General features: G+C 37.3%; 1 protein-coding gene across 2 annotated transcripts in view; it reads left to right on the forward strand.

Moving 5' to 3' along the window:
- The window catches only part of Corin (corin, serine peptidase), a 251,062-nt gene that overhangs the window by 77,576 nt on the left and 147,472 nt on the right, over window positions 1-26,014 (forward strand). For both annotated transcript variants that reach the window (XM_074042313.1, XM_020158428.2), the window contains one exon: window positions 23,586-23,793. In XM_074042313.1, the coding sequence (XP_073898414.1) occupies window positions 23,594-23,793 (200 nt within the window). In that variant the 5' untranslated portion in view covers window positions 23,586-23,593. The remainder of the gene's footprint in view (window positions 1-23,585; window positions 23,794-26,014) is intronic.

Consider the following 26,014-nt stretch of genomic DNA (forward strand, 5'->3'; position numbering starts at 1 on the left):
CAATAGTAAAACTAACAAAACCAAGAAAGAAGGAGAAAAAAGAAAAAGAAAAAAGAAAAGAAAAAGGAGAACCAAAGTAATCAACAGGGAGAGATGAGGACAATCAAACAGCAAACTGGACAAGCAAACACTTAAAGAAAATAAAAATAAAAATAAAAATCCCCTGTTCAGGAACAGTAGAATTTCAGCCTTAGTAGTTCTGGTGCTATCCCTTTAGCATCCAGTCCTGCTTGTCTGCATCTCCTAGGCAGGTTTGGAGCTGGTGTCTGGTGGTGTTGGAGCCCTGCTGTGGTGGGCAGCAGCTGGTGTGCCAGGCCAGCGGATGTCGGCTGGGTAAGCCTGTGGGGTGGCGGCCGGTGTGCTGGCGAATTGGTGGGTAATGGCAGCATGGGTTGGTGGCCTGCCTGTTCTTTCAGTGTATTGTGGGGTGGAGAAGCCTTCCACGGGCTAGGGGTTCAGGGTGCTGAAGTTTCAGCTCTCCCCAGTGCTTTGCCTGAGCCAAGTGTGTCTCCAGCATCTCAGCAAGGTCCCTGATTCATGGGGCTCATGCAGTCTGTGCAGTAGCTAGAGATGCAGCTTAGTGGTAGAATTCACACTGAGCAAGCGAAGGACTTACAGTTGTGAATCCTTCCCTGCCTCTTGGAGATGTGTCCCCCTGCATTTTTAGTGTATTCATTATTTGTAATTACTTTTAATGCTCAAACAAAACTTTTGTTTTTAAAGTCTTGCTTTTCTTTTATTCCAATGGTATCCTTTTATCTTTCAGTTTTGTTAAATTCCTTTTCTTTTGTTTTCCTGTAAAATACAGCATTTATGGAGGTTTATTTGTTCTGTTTTGGGGGTATATTTTTTCCCTAAGGGTTTATAATCCTCCCATAGAATCTGGTTTTCCTCCTCCTTCTAATCTACCACACTATGGGTAGAGTGCAGCCATCAAAAATATTGAAGAAGAATATAACTCAATACATGGGAATGTTGAAGACATATTATTGGGCTGACATGCTTAATATTAAATAATGTGGACATTGCATGTTCACATTTTACATAGTGTAATATAAAATGTGTTACACATAATCTAAGAAAAAAGAGTAGTATAATAATAAATCAAATTTATTGTGGCTACCATGTATTACACTATGTACCTGTATATTAAATAGGTCCTATTGGTATGCCCATGTAAAATATGAGGAAATTAAGATTAAGAGTAATTAAACTACAGTGGTAAAGTGAGAAAATAATAAACTGAACCTTACGTCTATGTTATTTGCCTGTGAGTCTGATGTATAACCACATGTATACAGAGGTTTTCTTGGGGTCATGGTACTCTAGGTACTATCTTCTTGGGGTCATGGTACTCTAGGTACTTTGATAGTCTTCTTTGTGCTATTTTTTATTTTCAAAGTCTTTTATCATAAGCCCTGTGTGTGACTTTTGTAATCAAGCAAATATTATTAAAATTTGAATTAATAGACTATACTGAATAATGATGTCACTATTATTATTATTTTGCTTTCAGTGAAACATTAATTTATTTATTTTAAACTTATTCAAACACAGAGCATTGGATTCAAATGATTACATTTTAAAGTCAGTTCAATCTCAATGAAATTAGCAACATCATGTTATGTATTGTAACTAAGGAAATAATTATTTAAACACAAATTTTTATATGTGTTTACCTCATTTCACTACTAAATTAAATAGGCAATTTAATACATTTTATAGGGTTAGAGATTTAATTAATTAGGATTAATTTACAATATGGAAAAACAGGCAACAAATACATAGTTTAAAATTTTGAAGTCAGAATAGTGTAATAAGATTTGATCTAAAACATCTCATTTTCTCTGATTGTCTTTGTGCATTCAAGTTTGTGCAGTATCTTTTTTAACTTCAAAATCTCTGGGATGCAGTAAATGAGGAGTTTCTGCTTTCTGTATGAAAAAATTTGTTTTTTTGACCTGAGGTACTTAAGTTCTAAACCTTTGAAGTAACTTAAAGTGGTCTTGAGACAAAAAAATTTCTCCCGATATTGTGAAAGATTTTTCAAATATACATAATTGTCATTATTTCTTGAACCTTTTTTTTTTTCTCTGGATTAAATTCTCTTCTTAATAAAGTTTGGTACTTGGGGAAATTGACATTTACTTTAGTTATTGTCTAAAACTGTTTATTTTGTCCCTATGACATGACTGTTTAACAGAGTATAGAATTCTAGGTTGACAGGTTTTTCCTCTTATCACTTTGAAAACTTTATTTCACATTTTTTTTCTGGTCTCTTAGGATGCTATTTTCAATGACAATTTAATTATTAGTCTTTTGTAGATAACTTATACTTTGTCTTTGGAGGCATGAAGACTTCTTTTTTTCTTTGCTGGTTTCACTATAATGAATATGAGATGAAATTCTTTTTATGTAACTTTATCACCAGGTATGCATCCTAGATTTAAGGATTCCTCAGTTATTAGCTTTGCAGATATGATTTCTCTTCTTCCTATTCTCTCTTTCTGGAACTTTAATTACTCAGAATTTGGAAATTTTCACCCATCCTCTGTAAATCTCTGTTCTGAATTCTGGTTTATTTTTAGGTTTATCTTCTTATTCTCTTTAGCAGTGTCTAATCTGCTGTTTTAATCTGTCATTGAGCTCTTCATCAGCCTGTATTAGTTGTACAAAGTCATGGCCTACATTGTAACATTTTTATGCAGGTGTCTAACAGACTCTGATCACATTCACCCCTGATTCCCCTCTCTTTATTTGTGATGTTTTAAATTTCAATGCGGATAGATAGTTTTCATCTCATTTCATTTGGTTTCTTTTATAATCTTCCAGTCTTTGTGTATTGTGTTTTATTCTTCCCAAATGGATTTCATTCCTAATTTTTTGTCTTTATTTATTTATTTATTTTGGTGGTAGCCTTGCACTTGCTAGGCAGGCACTCTTACCACTTGACCCAAGCCTCCAGTCCAATTTTTGTCTTTAGTTGCTTCAACCATACTTGTTTAAAAGACTATCAGATTTTTTAATTATGTGAAATTCTCAAATTTTTAATACTGTTGGTTGTTAGGATCATTGATTTGTTATTCCTACATTTAATGGATTGTTTTCCTGTTTATGTTATGACTTTGAATTATAAAATCCTCAGGTTCAGCACATGGCATTCTAGGGCAATTTGGTTTTAATTTGGACACTTCAAGGTATTACTATGTCAAGTCCAAGATTTATGTTAGCTTTTGTTCTTGGGGTTACTGGATTGCACACTTAGTCTAAATTCACCCTTTGGGAGGTACCGGGCTGTATTAACAAGTAACTAAAGGAAGCATTTGCTGTCAAATAAGAGACTAGGCAGAGTCAGACAAGTTTCTTATCATATGTATGAGCTGTCTCTCTGCTTTCTATGGAAATCTCAGTCCCTCTTTGTACTTCCTGTGAATTCAAGGTCGTATCTCTTTGTTGAGATGGATACTGTCCTCCAACATTGCAAAATCAGCTGTTGCAAAGTCAGCTCGTAGATGCAACCTAAATGATTTTGACTCTTTTGGCTGCACTGGGATTTGAACTCAAGACCTCACAATTGGTAGGCAGGCACTCTACAACTTGAACCACTCCACCAACCTGATGTTGACTCTTGCAATGTCAGCTCATGTGCCCGCTGCTCTGGTTTTCAGTTCCCTGCAGCACTTCGGGAATCCTGCAGTTTCCTTTTCCTTCGAAGAATCCAACTATTTATGTAAAAGAAGTTTGCTTTATTTTCAAAGTGTTCTCGGTGTTTATATTAGGTAGACTTTCAGGTTATTTTGTCCATAACATTTCAGGATCCTTTTTCTTTAAAAAAATCTTTTTGTGTAGAAAATGTCAGTCACACACAGCATTAGCAGAGATGGTACAATGCATACCCATGTGACCTCTCTGAGTTTATCTCAGGGTCTTTTTTAAAGCATTTTTTTTTCCAGTGCTTCTTATGGTAGAGTTCAGACTTTCCCTCATAATTGGTAGCTGTGCTGTGTGGTAAGCTGTCTACACAGGAATCTTGATACTGGCTGATTTTCATTTAAAATACTCTAAAATACATTTCCCTTGTTCTTGGTTTTGCTTTACGTGGTTTCAACTACTCACAGTCAATTATGTTCTAAAAACTCTAAATGGAAAATTCCAGAAATAAATAATTCATAAATTTTAAATCGCATGCTGTTCAAATAGAGTGATAAAAACTTATCATCCTGCTTTGTCCTTCCCAGGATATGAAGCATCCTATCAATGTGCTGTCCAGTATGGACTGTATGTGCTTTCCCAGGAAGAGTCAGGTTTTTGTGTGCCATGTTAAGAAGCAGTTCTTTTGTGCCAAGCTTGGAAGGATTGATAAAGCCAGGGATTCTTATGAGTGATGTTATCTCTGCCTTTGACATTTCAAGGCCTATTAAAAAAAAAAACCAGAAGACTTCTGACTTAATTAGAGGCTCCAACTGCTCTTAAACTGGTTGTTGGTAGTTCTTACCCAATGTCATGGAGAAATCCTGGTACTGCTGCTCAAGATCCCTGTGTGGAGAGTTTAGAGATTCCCTGAAGAGAGAATTCCTTGACTAACCACTGGCCAGCTGCATGAACAAGCCCACCTATGTAGCTGCACAAAACCCATGACTGGAAGGACTCTGTGCTCAGTTTAATGCCCTTCTGCAGCCTTCTTGAAATGATTGATAAAAAAATGAGTATTATAAGTAATATAAAAATGATTTTTGAATGAGAGGCTACATATTTTCATCTATTTTACATGGTATCCAGCAAATTATTTAACCTGTCCTTTACTTTATAGGCTCCTATCTGCCTTTGAACGAAACCCAGAGTCAGGAAGTGCCATGGGCTGAATGTTACTGGCCAGTCAGGACCTGGAGCTGGGGATTGGGAAGAGGTCTTCCAAACTTCCTGGCTGCTAATCAGTCAAGGATTGGGGGGTAGGGAGGGGAGATGCTGAGGATCCAACTACTAAGAATCATTCCACCTGCCAGTTTTTTGTTGAGTGGTGGCTCGTATTTTAGTTACATTTATTTTATAATCTTGTTCTGCCTTGTAATAGGACAAAAGATACATTTATTTAGCTGGGCACAGGTGGCTCATGCCTATAATCCTAGTTACCCTGGGGGGCAAAGATCAGGAGGATTGCAGTTTGAAGCCAGCCCAGGCAAATAGTCCAAGAGACTCTATCTTGAAAAAACCCATCACACACACAAAAAGGTCTGGCAGAGTGGCTCAAGGCGTAGGTCAAGTTGTAGGCCCTGAGTTCAAGCCCCAGTACTGCAAAAAAGAAAAAAAAAAAAGTTGCATTTATTTAAAAGAAAGAAACAAGATGTCCTTTACTCATCTGTAAGACACTGGAAATTCATTTTAAATATTCCCGATTGAGTATTTACAACATGCCTTCCTTTATGACCTTATCCCCTATGAAATTGTCCTTTGCAGTTTCAGAATAAAGGTAAACATCAGCTCTTCTTGAGCCTGAGTTATCACAGATTTTAAGTTTGGAGTTGAAGAGAGTGTCTGAATAGGCATTTTACCACTGTATCAGGACAACAATGTCTAGCTCTTATAATCTAGACCTTAGTGCTTTAGTCTGGCCTGGGAGCATAGGATATTCACTCCTGTACTACACAAGGCTCGACCACACCAACCCTAAAATAGGATTCCCCAAAAAACTGCACAGGCTGCAAAGTCCACTGTCACCTTGCCACCTTCTTGAGCAGCTAATCACGAAGTAAGCAGTGATTTTATTATTTATCCTACCCACAATGAACACATTGTTCCGTCAACACATTTTGTATACTCTCAGAGTTCCCAGTTGGTTAAGGAGCTGGAATCTTCTCATTTTTCCTAGAGGCCCTGCCTTCAGACTTCTGTTTCCTCTCCTCTTACTAGAGCCATCTTACTAATTCTCCTAAGGACACTATCCTGTCACATTGGTTGGTCTCAGAAATCATTTTGGCACAATGTTTCTTTTTGTGCGAGTTATCTAGCATAGAGAACAAGCTTCACTATTCCACTCAGCTGATGTAGTTGTGGCCTGGGTTGACTTCATGGTACAGCCAGGAATAGACCTAAGCACTCCCAGCCTAACTGGTCCCTTGGTGAGAACTGGTGGCTCTTTGCTTTCCCCCAGTGCAGAGTACTGGCTGCCTTTGTAAGAAATGTGAGACACCTGTTGTTACATTGCTTGGATCTCTTTTGTTTTTTTTTTTTTTTACCCTCAGATGTTTATTTGTGGGGAGATTATTTCTAATCTATTCCTTTAGAAATGTTCAAGTGTACAATACATTGTTATTAACCTCAGTCACCATGCTGTAGAAGGTATCTTTTGAACTCCTCCTTCCTATCTAAAATTTTGTATCCTTTCATTAACATCTCCTGTTGTCTACCCTAACTCCCAGCCACAGGTAACTACAACTTTACTCTCTGCTGTTATTTATTTATTATTACAATTTTTTTGGCAGTACTGGAGGATTTTGAATTCAGTCTTGCCCTTGCTAGGCAGGCTCTCTACCACTTGAGCAGCACATCTAGCCCTGTTTTTTTTAGGTTATTTTTCAGATAGGGTCTTGTGTTTTGGCTTGGGGCTGGCCTCTGACCAAGTTCCTCCAACCTATAGTTTCCCACATAGCTGAGATTACAGATAAGCACCACCACACCCAGCTTGTTTGTTGAGATGACAGTCTCACTAATGTTTTGCCCAGGGTGTTTTTGAACTGTGATACTCTTGATCTCCACTTCCTGAGCAGCTGGATTACAGGCACAGAAAGACAAAGACCATATAATTCCATGCCCATGTGGAATCTAAAAAGTTGAATGGATAAATGCAGAGATTCAGGGTTGGGCGTGGTGCATTTATCCGTTCAACTGTTTAGAGGCCACTTTGTCTTGCTGTACCTAGCTTATTTTACTTAGCATAATGTCCTCCTGGTTCATCTGCCTTGTTGCAAATGATAGGATTTCCTTCTTTTGCAGGGCTGAATAGTATTCCATTGTGTATATTTAATATATTTAATATATATTCTTTGTCAGCTCATCCATTGGTGGACATTTACATTGACTAAATCTTGGTGCTGTGAATAATGCTGCAATGAAAGGGAGTGGATATATCTATTTGATGTGATAATTTCATATCCTTTGCATGTCCAGAATTGCTGGATCATACGATGATTCTATTTTTAATTTTTTGAGGAACTTCAATATTTTCTTCCATAATGGATGTGCCAATCTACATTCCCACCAGTAGTGTGCAAGGGATCCTTTTCTTCCATATCCTCACAGCACTTGTTATTTTCTGTTTTATTTTTTCCCATTTGTACTGGGATATATTCATTGCACAGGGAGGATTCATTGTGCCATTTCCCAATAGCCTTACATCATACATTGGTTAGATCACCCTACTCCCCCCATAGCCTCCTCCCCGCTGCACTTAAAGCAATTACAAGAGTTATCATCATTCTGTGTCATGTATGTATATGAAGCCATCAATCATATTCCCTCACCTTTATCTCCATTCACCCCCCCAGTTATCCCTCCCCCCCCCCACACTGTACCTATCCACAGTCCTGTCTTTCATTTATAATTTCAAAGATGTTCTAAGGGGTTTCTCAATGTATCCCCACTGTGAGTGTACTTTACTTTGGTCAGTTCAACCCCTTCCATTACCCTTCTCTACCCCTTCCACTTCTCCCACACCATTTTTCTTTTTTTTTTTTGCAAGTTCATTTTTTGTTCTCTAGAATTTTTCTTTTCTTTTCTTTTTTTTATGGTTGTTCTGGGTGGGGGTACATTGTAGCATTTACAAAGGTTCTTACAATGTATCAAGTTTATCACACTTGAATTCACCCTCTCCTCTGCTCTCTTTCATCCCCCTTCTCCTGATTCCTGGAACAGTTTCAACAGGCATCATTTTTGCATTTACATTCATGTGTACACATTGTTTGCACCATATTCATCCTCCTACCCATTTCCCTGCCACCTCCCCCCTCCTACCAGTGCCAGGCTCACTCCCTCCTCACCCTTCCCAGGCAGAACCTGTTCTGCCCTCCTGTTCTACAATTTTGTGGAAGAAAAACCAAAAGATAGAAAGAGAAACATGAAGTTTTTGCTAGTTTGAGATAAAGATAGCTGCACAGGGAGTTTCCTTGTGTTGTTTACATGCATCAGCCAACTGGCGGATCTCTTCCAGTCCTCTTCACTCCTCCCTAGTCCACTTCCCGTGGTGGTCCCAGCCAGTTTAAGATTTCTATATTCATTCCTGTACAGTGAGCACATCAACCACATTCAAGCTTTTGGTTTCCTTCCCTTGCTCTATCACCGCTCCCTTACACAGCCTCCCCTTAGTGTGACCCATGTCCCATAATACTCCTGCATTTGTTTTAGGTCTATAATCTGCTAGGAGGGAGAACATGCGGATTTTGGCCTTCTGAGCCTGGCTAACTTCACTTATGATGGTGTTCTCCAGTTCCATCCATTTACCTGCAAATGACAAAATTTCATTCTTCTTTGTGGCCGAGTAAAATTCCATTGTGTATAAATAACACATTTCTTAATCCATTCATCAGTAGTGGGGCATCTTGGCTGTTTCCATAGCTTAGCTATTGTGAATAGTGCTGCAGTAAACATGGGTGCTCAGGTGCCTCTGTTGTAACCTGACTCACATTTCTTCAGGTATATCCCTAGACATGATATTGCTGGATGTTATAGCAGATCTATGTTTAGTTTTTTAAGGAGCCTTCATCTGTTTTCCAGAGTGGTTGTACTAGCTTACATTCCCACCAGCAGTGTATGAGGGTTCCTTTTTCTCCTGCATCCTCGCCTACATTTAATGTTGTTGCTGTTCTTGAAGGAAGAATCTTAGTGTGGTTTTGATTTGCATTTCCTTTATGGCCAGAGATGGTGAACATTTTTTCATGGCCATTTGGACTTCTTCCCTTGAAAAAGTTCTGTTCAGTTCAGTTTCTCATTTCTTTATTGGGTCATTGATTTTGGAGGGAAGTTTAGTTTTTTGAGCTCCCTGTATATTCTCGTTATCAGTCCCTTGTCTGATGTATAGCTAGCAAAGATTTTCTCCCATTCTGTGGGTGGTCTCTCCAGTTTAGAGACCATTTCTTTTGTTGTGCAGAAGTTTTTAATTTCATGAAGTCCCATTTGTCAATCCTTTCTCTTAGTTGCTGGGCTGCTTGAGTTCTACTGAGGAAGTCCTTGCCTATACCTATTGCTTCAGAGTATTCCCTGCTCTTTCCTGTACTAGCTTCAAGGTTTCAGATCTGATAAAAAGGTCCTTAATCCACTTTGAGTTGATACTTGTACAGGGTGACAAACATAGATCCAGTTTCACTTTTCTGCAGGCAGATAGCCAGTTTTCCCCGCAACATTTGTTGAAGAGGCTGTCTTTTCTCCATTGTATGTTTTTGGCACCTTTGTCAAAAATTAGGTGGGATCCATGGGACAATAGAATTGTCCCAGCCATTCAGAAAAGTTCCTAGCTAATTTCTTCTCTACCCTCTTCAAAACTGCCATAATTCCATAATTGTGAAGGGGGAGCAGAATTTCTTCAAGTGTTGAGCCATTTTCTTTATACTGAAAGTCTCCTCTTATAGACTTTATAACTTGTGGATTTTCTTCCTTTGCCTGTTTGATTAAATCTGGCTCTTCAGGGTTAAAAGGAACTAGGTAGTCTTCAACAGAATCCACTTGTAAACTAGTAGATTGGCTTGTTTAGTTAATTATTTGATTGCCAGATGAAGGCTGTTCTAGTTATCTATCACTGCATAACAAACTATTCCAAAGAATAGTGGTTTATTACAATGAGCAATTTATTATCTGTCACAATTTTGTAGGTGAGGTATTCAGACAAGGCTCAGCAGGGCAATTCTTCTGTCTCACTTGACATGACAAAAGTCTTTGGTGGTATCTGCTGGTAGATGAGCTGCTATAGAGAATCCAAGACAGCATCTGCTACACCAGCAGTGGGGATGGTGGGAAGGTTTGAATCAGCTGGTACTGCATATCAGGATGCATCTCTAAAAAGGCAAAACAGAATAGTTGTGATTTTCACATGACAGCTCAAGGCTCCAGGAGACCAACAATCCAGATAGAAGCTACAAAGCTTTTAATGACCTAGACTCAAAGATCCCAGAATGGCACTTCTACTATTGATCAAGCCAGTCCCTAAGGTCAACTCAGATTCAAGGAATTAGTTGCTAGACTTTGGTTCTCAATGAAGGAGTAACAAAGAATTTACTTCAATCTACCACAGTATCTCTAGCCCTTGGGCACCAGGTTATGGAAGCAGCCAATTAAATTCCTAATGTGACATTATCTCAAAGAGTCACATAGTTAAGCATCAGCCTGATATCCCAATTCTATATAGATTTAATCACAATAATTCCTTAAAAGTACAATAGTAGCTTTCTTAGTGGCTTTTCTTAGTACCACCTCCAGTCTCAGCCCAGCACCCCAGGCCTCTGCCTGACTAAGAAAAAAGGTAAAAAACATCATCAGTTCTCACACTTTATCCACCAAACTCTTCTGGACTTATAAAAGGAAGACAGAATAATTTGAAAGGATGAAGGAAATATCTGCTTCAGAATAAAAGCCTTTATTTGGGAGGTAAGAAAAGTCAAAATTATTGGTAGGTGGGATTCATGTTTGTTGGATTTTTGTGACAAAAGTAAAACAAAAATAAACTGTTGATGTACAATGTCAAAAAAAATTAGGTGGGAGTAGCTGCATGGATTCATATCTGGTCCACTGGTCTTCATATCTGTTTTTGTGCCAGTACCATGCTGTTTTTATTGTTATGGCTCTGTAGTATAGTTTGAAGTTGAGTGTTGTGATACCTCCAGCATTACTCTTTTTGCTGAATATTCCTTGGCTATTCATGGTCTTTTGTGTTTCCAAATGAACTTTAGTGTTAATTTTTCAATCTTTGTGATGAATGTCATTGGGATTTTGGTGGGAATTGCATTGAACATGTAGGTTGCTTTTGTTAGTATAGCCATTGTTACTATGTTGATTCTGCTAATCCATGAGCATGGGACATCTTTCCATCTTCTGCATTCTTTTTTGATTTCTTTGTTCAGTGGTTTGTAGTTTTCCTTGTAGGAGTCATTCACATCCTTCGTTAAGTTTTTTTTTTTTTGAGGCTGTTGTAAATAGAATTGTTTTCCTGTAATCTTTCTCAATTTGTTCATTGTTGGTGTATAGAAAAGCTACTGAGTTGATTTTGTATAGTGCTACATTGCTGAAGCTGTTTATGGTGTGTAGGATTTTTTTGGTGGAGTTTTTTGGGTCTTTTAGCATAAGATCATGTCATCTGTGAATAGGGATAGTTTGACTTCTCCTTTACCTATTTGTATTCCTTTATTTCTTCTTCCTGTCTTATTGTTCTGGCTAGGAATTTCAAGACTATGTTGAATAGGAGTGAGGATAGTAGGTACCCTTGTCTTGTTCTTGACTTAAGGGGAGATGGTTTCAGTTTTTCCCCATTAAGTATGATAGCTATGGGTTGGTCATATATAGCCTTTGTTATATTCCTTCTATTCCTAGTTTCATCATAGCTTTTGTCATGAAATGGTGTTGAATCTTATCAAAGGCTTTTTCTGCATCTATTGAGATGATGAAGTGGTTTTTATCTTTGATTCTGAAAATATGCTATATTACGTTTATTATTTGCATATGTTGGACTAGCTGTACATCCTTGAGTTGAAGCTGACTTGGTCATGCTGTATGATAGGTTGTTGGATTTGGTTTGTCATTATTTTATTGAGGATTTTTGCATCAATGTTCATTAAGGAAATTGGCCTGTAGTTCTCTTTCTTGGATGTGTCCTTGTCTGGTTTTCCACCCCCCATTTTTCAACAGCTTTCAAGTACATGTTATATGTTCTATTGAGATGATCATATGCTTTTTGTCCTTTAGCTCCTTAATCTGTCCTGTTTACTGAGTTATAAGCCATGAGGCTCACTTGACACATCATGTAATTATACTAGGTTATTTTAAACTGACAACAAATTTGATTACATAATAAAACTCTGCAGTTTTATTTCCCCTTCCCTAACTTTTAATGTTTTTGATGTCACAGTTTATGTTGTCTCTTTTTTTTTCTTGACATTTCTGAGGTTTGAACTCAGGTCCTTTTGCTTGCTAAGCAAGTGCACTGTCACTTGAACCATGCCTCCAGTCCTTTTGACTTTAGGTTATTTTTCAGATAGTATCTCACACTTTTTTGCCTGGGCTGGCCTTGGATGGTAATGCTCCTGTGTAGCTAGGATAACAGGCATGAGACACCGTGTCTGGTTTATTTGTTCAGATGGGGTTTTGCTAACTTTTTTCCTGGGTTGTCCTCTAACTGTGATCCTCCAATCTCTGCCTCCTGAGTAGCTGGAATTACAGGCGTGAGCAATAGCGCTTAACCTTACATTATTTGTTAATTGTGTGTCTCTTGGCAAATTATTGGAGCTTTACTTTTTAGTAGTTTCTTTTTTAACTCTCATGGCAAAAATATGTTATTTATGCACTCCCGTTACAGTATGAGAGGGTTGGGTTTGACTTTGTACTTCCTTTTACCAGTGAGTTTTATGCTTACATATGTTTTAATGTTACTGATTAATGTCTTCATGATCATAACCCATTCTTAGTAGCAGAGTTATTGTTTTCTTTGGTAAGGTTTAGATTTTTTTAATATTGAAGAAGAAACTCTATTGTTAGAACCCAAAGAGATCGCCAAAATATTTTACAATGTATGAAGTAAGATTACAATGCTTAAAATGAAACAGTGTTTTTGACAGAATGATGCAGAGGAAAAGAATATTCTGTGGGAATCAAAAGACCTGGCTTCAATTTCAACTGTAAAACCTTGAATACTTTCTCCCCATCACTGAACTTATTTCATCTTCCATAAAATGGGAACAAAATATATTTTTCTTATATAATTGTGGGAAGATTAAGTGCATCAGTGTATATAAAACACCTGACAAGCATTGAGCCCAAAGACTACTCTGAGATCTTTTACTATTCCTTTGCCTTTCCATTATTTGATTGCACTATAAAATCAACACATGAAAATGTGATTTGAAATATCTTTCATGTTAAGAGATAACTTGTGTAGATACTAGTCATTATTTGGGCTTTTACTGCAAAGTTAACTCATCTTTGAACCGTATGTTTTTTCTTGCTGAAGGCATCCATACTGTTCAAATGTCACCTGAGCATTTTCTGAATTCTTCACCTCCACTGACAAAGTTGATCCTAAGGACTGTCTGACTTGCATCTTTGTTACTTCTGCTTTGTAGATTAGAATTGTCTGAGAATCAGTTCACAAGGCTTGTGGGTGGTTAGGTTGGACATTAGAGACTGGTTCATTGTGGCTTCTATCCCTGAGTCCTGGAGTAGCTAACTTTTACCTAAGTCAGACAGTTCCAAGAATTTGCTCTTACTCTTGTTAGCTGTAACTATTACTTGAACCCCCACTCTCCTCAGCGTTCTATTGTATGGTGCTCATCTAGTCATATTTCTCCAGCTTTTGTATTTTGTAAGCATACAAAATGAAGTAGTGTTTTTCTCTTTTTTTCTCTACTATGCTGAGGTCTCATGACCCCATAACTTTTAGAGTCTAGGAAGCCCAGATACTTGCCTTCACTTTCAACGGCAGTATTACCATCTAGAGGGTAGTCAAGAAGAGAAATTGATCAGATGAAGGGAAATGATGGGGCAACTTCTCCTACCAAGGTGAGTTCTAGAGAACAGTCAACTGAAAGCAGTAGTAGGCACATCAGCTATCAGCTACTGATTTTTTCATTTCTACTTCTATATCGTTTAATAAAAAAAGCCATAAGTTTGTCCCATGTAATCTCATCATTCATTTGTTGAATAAAAATATTGGGCATCTACTATTTTATATCTCACTGATGTTCTAGTGACAAAGTCCCTGAATTAATGTGGGAGTACAATGGGAATAAATAAATAAATAGTAGAATCAACATAGTAAAAAAATGGCTATACTACCAAAAGCAATCTACATGTTTAATGCAATTCCCATCAAAGTCCCAATGACTTTCATCACAGAGATTGAAAAATCTACCCTAAATTTCATTTGGAAGCACAACAGACTGTGAATAGCCAAGGCAATACTCAGTAAAAAGAGCAATGCTGGAGGTATCACAGTACCTGACTTCAAACTATATTACAAAATAGTAGCAATAAAAACAGCATGGTACTGACACAAAAACAGGCATGAAGACCAGTGGAAAAGAATAGAGGACCCAGATATGAATCCACACAACTATACCCACCTCATTTTTGACAAAGGTGCTAAAAATATACAATAGAGAAAAGACAGCCTCTTCAACAAATGTTGCGGGAAAAGTGGTTACCCGTATGCAAAAAACTGAAACTAGATCCATGTCTCTCAACCTGTACTAGTATCAAGTCAACCTGTAGTAGTATCAAGTCAAAATGGATCAAGAACCTAAATATCAGACATGAAACTCTGAAGTTTCTACAGGAAGGAGCAGGAAACACTCTGGAACAAATAGGTATAGGCAAAGACTTCCTCAATAGAACCCCAGCAGCCCAGCAACTAAGAGAAAGGATGAATAAATGGGACTCCATAAAATTAAAAAGCTTCTGCACAACAAACAAAATGGTCTCTAAACTGAAAAGACTACCCGCAGGGTGGAAGAAAATATTTGCCAACTATATATCAGACAGGGGACTGATAACCAGAATATACAGGGAACTTAAGAAACTAAACTCTCCTAAAATCAATGAACCAATTAAGAAATGGGCAACTGAACTAAATAGAACTTTTCAAAAGAAGAAATTTAAGTGGCCAAAAAACACATGAAAAATTGCTCACCATCTCTGGCCATAAAGGAAATGCAATCAAAACCACACTAAGATTCCACCTCACCCCTGTTAGAATAGCCATCATCAAAAACACTACTAACAACAGGTGTTGGTGAGGATATGGGGAAAAAGGAACCCTAATCCACTGCTGGTGGGAATGTAAGCTGGTGCAACCACTCTGGAAAAAAATTTGGAGACTTCTTAAAAATCTAAACATAGACCTGCTATATGATCCAGCAATCCCACTCCTGGGGATATACCCAAAGGAAAGCGACACAGGTTACTCCAGAGGCACCTGCACACCCATGTTTATTGCAGCACTATTCACAATAGCCAAGTTATAGAAACAACCAAGATGCTCCACTACTGATGAATGGATCAAGAAAATGTGGTACTTGTACACAGTGGAATTTTGCTCAGTCATGAAGAAGAATGAAATCTTATCATTTGCTGGTAAATGGATGGAACTGGAGAACATCATTCTGAGCGAGGTCAGCCAGGGTCAGTAGACCAAAAATCGTGTGTTCTCCCTCATATGCGGACTTCAGATCTAGGGCAAATACAGCAATGTGGTTGGACTTGGGTCACATGACAAGGGGAGAGCACATACGGGAGATATAGAAATAGGTAGAAAATCCAAAACATGAAAGCAGTTGATGTCCCCACTGCAGAGGAACTAATACAGAAACCTTAAAATGACAGAGGTTATCATGAGCAGGGGATCAGGAACCAATGTAAAGATCAGTTAGAGTTAAATCAGCATGGGTTGTAACACGTGGGTACATGAAAGCAATGTTAGGAATCTCTCTGTATAGCTATCCTTATCTCAACTAGCAAAAACGCTTTGTCTTCCTTATTATGCTTATGTCATTTCTTCAACAAAATTAGTGATAAGGGCAGAACAGGACCTACCTTCCTGGAACTGAGAAGGGGGGAACATGGGGGAGGGGAGTTGGGTGCAGAAATGACCCAAACAATGTATGCACATGTGAATAAATGAAAAAGAATACTTAATCCATTCATCAGTAGTGGGGAATCTTGGCTGTTTTCATAGCTTAACTATTGTGAATAGTACTGCAATAAACATGGGTGTGCAGGTGCCTTTGTTGTAAAAAAAAAAAAAAAAAGAAAATACAGAATGTCCCCAACCTATGATGGTTTAATTTAGGACTCTTCAACCTCACGGTGGTGTGAGTATAATTTGCACTCAGTAGCAGCTATACTTTGAATTTTGATCTTTCCCCAGTCAGGCAGTGTGCAGTAGAATATTCTCTCACAACGTTGGGCTATGGTAGCCAGCCTCAACTCCAAGTCAGCCACATGAACATGAGGGCAAAAAACTGGTACTTGAAACTGTTACGTGCTGCTAAGCTGTGTGTTGCTAGGTTAGGCATCATCAATGCATTTCTACTTAATGGTATTCTCAATTTACAGTGCAGTTATTAGAACATGGCTCCATTTTAGTGGAGGAGCATCTGTATTAATTAGTGCTAATGCTGCAATGGAAATAAGGCACAGTGATGTTATGGAGAGGCGCAGGAACTATTTAAGTGGATGCTCAGGGGAATGTTGACTGTCCCAAAAAGGTTAGTTGTCTGAGGTAGGCTTCTGCTGGCTTCCCAACCCTACAGGGCTATTTAGCTGCCATGATTAATCTCATGGCAAGAAGGGAGTTGCTTCCCTTGGATGCTCTTGTTGGACAACTGTGACTCCTCAGTAAACATGAAATGATGGCAACTTAAATATTATGATGGGAATAACGAAGACAGGATGCAACAAGCAAACTGTTTGAGTGTATATATGAATCAATGGAAAATCAAAAGCCTGGGTCAAGTTGTTTCTTGGCATCTGACTTGTATAATATTTATGCTGTGTGAATATTTAGCTCTGGTATATCTCTTAAAGGAGGAATTTACTTTTAAAATGGTCAGCCTAAATAATAATCACAAAGATTAATTGTTTCTTTGTGAATAGCAGAGCATTGCTATGGATTATGCCTGCCGTGGTAAACTGTTTCCTCAAAGAAGTTGAGACGAAGGGAAGCTTTTTAAGGTGAAATAAGGACTGCATAAGATATATTGAAACAATAATCCTTGGCTACAAGGATCAATAGCAAGGTGGCATCAGTCCAAGAATAAAGAAATAGTCATTGAACAGAGGTCCCTGCAGAAGTGTTTTTGTGAAAGGTTGTGTTGATCTTTGTACAATGTTGTAGTTTTCAATCTTTGTGATAGTGACTGTTCTAGTGGGCAACCATGCAAGAGGAGTCTTCCTTTATGACCTACTGGATTGATTGATTGATTAATGTATGCATATATGCATGTGTGTATTAAGTAATTAATTAATTGTTAGAGTTGACACAGTGGCTCCATTTTTGAATCAAAAATGCCTCCCCTAAGGAGGCATATTGGCTTCTTTGGTTCTTTCTCAGCATTAGGATTGCTATATAGCTATGTATGTCCTCATATATGTCAGGCAGTATTTATGTTTGTTTATTTGCTTCCCTCCCTGCCCCCACTAGACTACATTGCTCCTGAAGGGACTTGGCTGTGTTCAGTATCACTTCTTTTACTCCTAGGGAAGTGTCTGGTACACTTACCAGTGTACAAGTAAGCAAGACGCTAGCACCTCTGTGGAACTCGGGGGCTCCCCACTGTGTGGTGGTATAAACCACCATGTTTGACATATGGAGGCAGCTGTTTATAGAAAGAGTCTTGGGCTTGGGGTGAGATGACTTGAGTTAAATTCCAGCTTTGCTATTTACTGGCTGTGCGAACCTTGGGGGAAATCACTTAACCTTGTTTCCTCAGCTGTGAAGCAGAGATAATGACTTGTAGGGAGGGCATATGAGCTAACGTATGTGAAAGAGCTGAGAATAATGCCAAGAGTGTTGTAGTTGTTCAGCAAACACTGAGGACAAAATACACAGACAAAAGCAAATGTGAGAAAGTTCAAAATGGTATAATGACAAGAACGACTAAAGAGGTAGCAATGCAAGATCTCGAATCGGAAGTAGCAATAGAAATAACAACGGACTGGGTAAAAGGATATGCAAGGGAAATTTGGATAGAAGGATAACTGCATCACGACTTTCTTCTCAAACTACTGAAAAGGGCTGTGTACATAGAGCTCTCCTTCACAATCTTATTGAATTCTTAGGATCTGGAAGTAGGACAAAGAAATGCAGAAAATCCCCAGGGAGACCTGTAAAACAAATCCATGAGTTAAAAATGAAGCAGTTTAGGGAAATTAGGGCAAACCTATGGTGCTCTGATAAAATATTGCCTGCTGGTGCAATGGAATCCACTCTAGTAGCCCTTTAATTAAGTGTGCAATCCTATAAGGAAAATCAGAAAGGTTACTGAGGTTTTCTTCTTATGGTATTAGACAAAAGGTAGCAAAATACTTTAGAAAGTTGATTTTTCATCATTTTTTAATTTGAGTTCTTTGGTGTCAATACTATTTTGAACTACTAATCACTGTAGTTTAGATACTGTTTTGCTTTTCTTTTTTAAAGAAAGCAATTCTTCAGTTGATGTTAAGAAAATTTTAATGAGCTCATGGTTGAAATAAATGCTTTGCAAGTTAAAAATCAAATATGAATATTGACTATCTTGCCTTAATTGAAGATGAGATCATTTGTAACTAAGGACAATAGAGAATGTGAGTGATAGAAATCATTACTATAAAAACTCAGTGCAGAAATGTCTAAAAAGTGAATCTGATTTTTTCCTCCCTTATCTCTTTAGCAAAGCGCTTTGTTAACTAAGATGGGCTATGGGTTTGATTATTTTAAGCATATTCAGGACCATAGATTGAGTCTACATTAGTTTAATGTATTTAAAATGCTAATTATGCATTTAAAAATAGTCACGTAAGAATTTCTAGTTCCACTTTACCTAATTCCAAAAGTAAAGAGAACAGAATTTATTGCAATTCACTAATGAAAATTCCTAACACCCATCTTTCCTTTCTAATTCTATTATCTAGATATTCTAGTAATTAGTATCAATGAAACATGAGCAGAGAACTAGAAAACTGTTGAATCAATTATGAAAACAAAACAAAGCTCACTAAAAAAATTCTTGGAAGCATTTGTTTGTGTATTTTAAATTATTTTTCACATTGAGACATGTTTTATAATCAATGCATGCTCTGAAAATTTACTATTGCATCATATCTTAACAGCAATGATGATTTGAAATTGTGGTACTAATAAGAATAAATATTTCTGTTTCATCAGAAGCACAGTGCATTGGGAAGGGAATTTGTTCTTCATATCTGGTTTTATATTCTCTTCCCCAGTTCTATACTGGAAGCAGCTATTCTATAAGAGAAGACTTATTAATTGTTTAGAGGAACACTACAGGTATTTACATCCACTGTATTTTATATGTGCCCTTATATATCAACCAGTACCTCTAAGTAGTACATTCTTAAGGAAGAAAAATACCACCTCCCCTTTCTTACACCTTATTAAAGTCAAGTTTGATGGAAAAGCAATGGTAAGTGAGCCCATTTTCAAAATTGCCCTTCCCCTTTCCCACAGAGATGTGGCTTTTCATGCGTACAGCATGTAGCTGGCTATGAAATGCATTTCTCCTGCTGAGAGTGTATACGCACGCATACAATGGTAGAATTACATGCTTCCAAGACAGTAGAACATTCTAGGAAAAAATAATTATTGAACCACATGTTCAGGCAGAAGGGATAATAGGAAATTGACACAATTATCTGAATATAAAAGGGGTTGAAGTCAAGAGTCTTACAAAGTAATTTGCCTTTATATTTGTTAGTTATGAAGCAGATTCTTAGTTAAGTTTGTTGACTGCTTCTGTCCACACTTTAAGTTTTGCAATTTTCCTTTGTCACATGTAATTATGAGGTAGTTTTTGTGGTTATTTTTGTTTTTCTCTACTGGTACTGTGGTCTTATATGCCTTCTGTCAATCTTCACTTTATATGTCTTTCAACCATCAAAATAAGTTCTTCCTTTTCATTAAATCTTTCCTCATTTACCCTACATTAAATTCTTGCTCTTTGGAATTCTTCAGTGTTTGCTGTGCTTTTGACAGCTGTGGTCTAGTGAGAAGGTTGTCCTAAAAGGTAGAGTAACTGAATATCAGTTGTACTTCTGTTACTGACTTTGTGTTTTTCTGTAGACCACTGCTAGTTTATTTGCATACTTTTTTGTCCATCCAGCAGTCTATTCATCATCTTTCTTTTATCTTCCTACATGCTTGTGGGAGCCCTAGTTTCTTCATTTATAGTGAGAAAATATGTGTTGTATTATTAGAATTATAATTTGACAATGCTTTGGATAACTTTTCAAAACCATTGTAGAAATATTAGACATTATTCTTTGGGAATATACCAATTATTTTGAGACTTTTAAGATTTATATTGTTTCATAATTTCCTCAGTAAAGGTCTTCTCTTTCCAAGTAAATTAGCTATTAGAGAGAGAAATGTTTTTTATTTTGTACAGTTCACACTGACATGAATGTAGTATAGTCAGCCAAAATAAGATTTTTTAATTTCTATCTTGAGTAAATAGGTGTGTTTCATATATAAACATTTATACAGATTGCTATGATTTGAATGTGTCCTTCAAATTTCACATATTGAAAATGAATCCTTAAAGTCATATTTTTGCCAGGGGTGGTGGTACATGCTTGTGATTCCAACACTCAGGAGGCTGACTCAGAAGAATTGCAAGTTTGATGTCAGCCTGGGCTACCTAGTGAAACCCTGTCTCAAAAAAAAAAATCATATCTTAATGGTATATGGAGTTGGGGCCTTTGTGAAGTAACTGAGATGCAAGAAGGTCTTTAGGATGAGCCCCAGGATGCAATTAGTTGCTTATAAGAGTCAGAGAAATCGGAGCTAGCAAGATTGCTCTGTTTCACCCTGCAATGCCCTACACACCTGAGGATTCTGCAGAGGGCCCCCACCCATGCACATAAATGCCCTTACCATGACCCCTCAGCCTTGGACCTCCAGAACCATGAGTCGAAACAAACCTCTTTTCTTCACTGGGCCCAGGGTGTTGTGTTATGAGTGACAGGAAATGGACACAGACCTTGTGATACTATGTCCTTTTCAGCCTCTTCTTTTCATGGGCCATTGGGAATTGTCTTCCTTAGGAACTGACTTTAACATAACAGCTCTAAGTCACCTCCAGATGGAAGTTACTCAGAAGACAGAGGTTTCAAATCTAGAATTTGCTCTTAATAGCTATAAAACTCTAGGCTGATTTCTTAACCTTTAACCCTGAATTTCTTCAAGCATAATATAAGTATGGTATCATTCACTGGGTTGTGAAAGTGAGGTAATTATGACCTAGAGAATTTCTGTGTCTGTTTTTGTGCCCCAGCACAAGGTTGGTTGTCAGTAAATGTCTCCTTGAATCTAAATTTTCTGTAAATTATTTCAAATATAATTTTTTTTTTGATGGTAATAGGGTTTAAACTTAGGATCTTGAGCTTGCTAGGCAGGTGCTCTACCACTTAAGAATGCCCTCAGCCCTTTTGCTTTAGTTATTTTTTGGATAGGTTCTCAAGTTTTTGCCCAGGCTCTACTCAGCAATCCTCCTACCTGTGGTTCCAGCATAGTTGGGATGACAAGCTTATGCCACCATTCCTGGTTTAGTGATTGAGAGATCTTGGTAACCTTTTGCTTAGGATGCCCTGAACGGTGATCTTCTAGATCTCTGCCTCCTGAGTAGCTTGGATTACAAGTGTGAACAACTGCACTTGGCTTATTTCATATTTTTGATGGAGAAAAGTTTACTGTCAGATATTATAAGCAAACTTCTTTGTAGCACAATACACACAATTGTGGCATTTTTCGAATCTACTTTCTATGTTCTCCCTGTCTATAATTTCTTTTCATACTGAAATTTGTTTTAAATTCCCTCACTAAATATCTTGAGTGACATCTTTATGAGCCCTATCCAGAATGTCCCACCTTAGGATTTATGGGGAACTGAATTTATATATACACAAATATATATTTATTATTTATATATAAATACATCATTATTTATATATTTTATATATATCTGTGTATTTATGTCCTATTTCCATATTTCTGTTTGAGCTTTTCTTCTTCTCTAACAAAACACAAAACTCATTTTGTGTGTTGAATTTGGTAAGGTACAGCAAAGTGATGTGCCTTTAAATTCTTTGCTATGATTCCAAGGTCTGGTGTCTAGAGAAACTCGACTACAGTTGGTTGCCTTTGAAAGTAAAAACCATGTTTTGATCTTGCCCTACTGAGCTCAGCACATTGGGGTGATAAATGAATTATCTAACAACGGGGAATTGTATCTTTTAATGAAGTATGGAGCTCTTTGATCTCATGGCTACAGTCTGGTCATTTGGGGGAAGGGCTTCCTATAGGGCTGGAAAGTTTTCAGAGGAATTGGAAGAAAAGTGAGATTAGAAATACGCTTAGAAGAAAGCCCAGGAAGGACCATGCAAGGACCAGAAAGAGACTTTGAAGTGATAGGAAGCAGGTAGGATAAAAATCCTGCTGTTAGAGTCTGCAGTTATCCTGGATTACAGATGAGTTTGGCCATATTATCAGAGATGCAGACTTATTTATTAGTATTATGTTTTTTAAAAATAGAATTAACCTTAGGTTTGGAGAGAATGTTCTCATCATTTCTCTGGAAATTATATAGCAACTAGAAAAGTCATTCCCATTCTTGTTGAACTTTCCCTTTTCTCCCTCAAAATAAAGTCAATTGTTCCATTTCTACAGCTGGAAGCTTTTGCTTTTAAATAGTAGCTTGCTTGAACAACAAACTTTAATTAAATTAAAAATAATAAGTCTTTATATAAACCAATCAGGTAATATAGAATAAAAATATATAACACTCTCCTCAAATGCCTTCATATGAACCCATGTCAACATTTTGGCTTATATTGGACCAAACAGGCAAATATCTGGAATGAAAGCATTGGAAAGAACATGGATGTGGTGGTGTTCAGAAGAGTCACTGTGAAAGAAAGTGAAGCCAGAGGTTCTGAGATGGTCCTGAACTGTAATCTAGGCAGGATTGTAATCCCTGTATAATTGTGGGCATTGAGAAATAAGATCATAGTATATGGCTTGTTGCATGACTTCTATTTTAATTTATTTATATTATGAGCATCACTCTATGTGATTGGTCTTTTAAAACATTGTTCATACACCAGTTAAGAATTCTATTCTTTGTATTTTAAAATAATCCTCTTTTGAATGTTTAGATAGATTTCTGTCTTTTAGAAATAATGAACTATGCAGAGATGAAGAACCCTGTAAATAAATCTATGTTCACAAGCATGATTATTTTATTAGTATAAATTTCTAGAGATGATATTGTAGTGTCAAAGAAAGTGCATGCTTAAAACTTTTTCCTTGATATATATTAACTACCCAGCTGTTACCCACTAGCTCTGTATGAGAGTGTGTATTTTTCTATACATTTTCCCAGAAAACAAGTGGCTTCTCTCTATAAATACTATGGATTGATTTCATTATTATATCCACATATGCATACTTATGTATATGCAAATATATGTATAATTATATATATCTATAATAATTCTTGCCTACTATAATATAGAATATGTCTTATCATATAAGCATACTAACATGTCATATAAAATGAGTTTGTAACCATTTATTTCTGAGGTGTCCACTTCTAAATATAATTGTCCTCACTTCCTAGGTGCCTGCATGAATATCACCCACAGCCAATGTCAGATGCTGCCCTACCATACCACACTAATGCCTCTCTTCTCAATTGTGAAAAACATGGAATTGGAGAAGTTCCTCAAGTTCTTCATCTATCTCCATCGCCTTGGTTGCTATCAACATATCATGCTATTTGGCTGCAGCCTTGCCTTCCCAGAATGCATCACTGATGGTGATAACAGGTATTTTGGAACCAAATCATTCAGTGATAAGAACCCAATCAGATTTTAGGGACAAGTGCCTGAGGGGGAACAGAATCATTCTAAGACCATCTTTTATTTTTGCTGCTATTACAGGAGAAAAGGATCTACATCTATCACAATCAATTGTAATTATTTGAAATAAAAGTGCTCAGGAAACCTAGAGTAATTTGATTAGAAGAAGTTATTCAGTATGTTAGGTTGATGCTCTTAGGGGACACTCAATTGCTGCTCCAGTGAGGGTCTAGCAAAAGACTGAAAGCCCACTCAAGGGGTGACTGGAAGAGTTTATGGAGGTGTGGATGGGGTAAAAAGAGCACATAAATGATGGGAAGCACCAAGGTCTTGTGATAAGGGGGGGGTACAATTCCATTGCCTGAGACTTGAAGGACAAAAAAAAAAAAAAAAAAAGCCAGTAGCACCTGGAGAATTATGGTGTCTCCAAGTGAGACCGTAGGTAGAGGAGCATAGCCATTGGCTGCCCTTCGATCCTTGAACAGATAAGAGGGAACAAATGCCCTGACCCCATTCATGTCCTGCCTTCTATCTGCCAGTGCTTCCTACCAACTGAACTCAACCACAACCAAAGGGCAAGAAGGGCATACAATTGATGTGAGTGTAATCATGAGATCTAACATCTCATTTAAATATTTCTGCTTAGAAGTCCCATATCTTATCATCTAAATCAAGTATGGGTGAGATTCTGGATGGTTCTTCCCTCCAACACTGGGACCCAGTGCAGGGCAAGGATAGTAAAAAGTAGGTATAGAGGGATAAACAGAGGCTATCCATCACAATATCAAATAGAATTTGAAATAATTTTCAGTAAGAATAAATAAATGAAAAATATGTTATGGAATATTTGAATCATCAAGTATATATTTTTTTAATTTTCAGAGTGTGGTAAATGCATATTCACATATAACATTAATTATTTTCTGGATTCAGATGTTAGGAAGTTTTCAGAATACTAATGTTAGAATGAATTACATTTTCAAATGAAAATAGGGTCATATTATTTGTACTAATTCAATTAGTGTGTAAAGTAGGCTGGGAATTGGGCAAAGGCATTGGTTATTTTAAATGAAAAAGCCTGCATTGCCATTCTTCAAGGTGGAATAAAAGCAGATTCTGATTGTTTCTACAATTCTACAAGTTTCTACAAGAACTATTAACTGATATAGCATTCAGGGAAATGTGTCACAGTAAGGGTTCAGTTAAGAGGGTGATTTCATTGTACAAATGGAGAGAAGGTTTGTTAGGTCTTTCTTTGAGTTAAAATTTGGGATTGTGGGGCTGGCACCGTGGCTTAATGGTATGGTGTTTGCCTAGTACGTGTAAAGGCCTGAGTTTGATCCCCAGCACCACAAAAAGTAAAAATAAATTTAAAAATATTGGATAGTCAAAAATGTTCCTAGACAGTGGCAATATAGTATGGTGGTTTCCTAAGGTTGTTGTAACAATTTCTGCAAGCTGGGTGGCTTAAACAACAAAAACATATTATCTCACAGATTCAGAGCCTCTCAGTCCAGAGTATGTCAGGGCAATGCTCTCTCCCAGGCATTGGGGGAGAATTAACTTTTTTTCCTTTTGCAGCTTCCAGTGGTTCCAGTCCTTTGACTTCTAGCCATGTCACTTCAGTCTCTGCTTCCATCTTCCATGCCTTTGTGTCTGTCTCCTCTTCATCTCTCATAAGGATTCCTTTCATTGGATTTAGGCTCACCCCACATTCTAGGATCTGTCTTCACCTCAAGATCCACAAAGATCCTTTTCCCAAACAAGGTCACATTCAGTAGGTTCCAGAGGTTAGGACATGGAGACTTCTCTTTGGGGACCATATTCAGAACACAGCAGTGGTTGAGAAAACAGGCTAAGGGAGCACGTGTGACAGCCTCCTCACCTATAAAATGGAAATAGTTGTTATACTTACTTTCCAAAATTAATGGGAGGATTAAATGACATAGAGAACTTGGAACAGTGCCTGGCATTTCTAAAGAGCTCAGCATATGTCAACAATAATTATAAAATGATGAATTAAAAAGGACAAGTAGTATTAATGAATTGGGGAGAAAAAAAGTACTTCTAGCATATGCTAAATGTTGAAAGATTGCAAAAAATGTAGAATATTATATGGATTAAAAGAAAATTAGGTAGAAAACTAAAGGCTTCTGGAGCTGGATTCTAGTTCTATTTTCACTGAATT

This window comes from Castor canadensis, chromosome 9, assembly GCF_047511655.1.
Source record: "Castor canadensis chromosome 9, mCasCan1.hap1v2, whole genome shotgun sequence".
Taxonomy (NCBI): domain Eukaryota; kingdom Metazoa; phylum Chordata; class Mammalia; order Rodentia; family Castoridae; genus Castor; species Castor canadensis.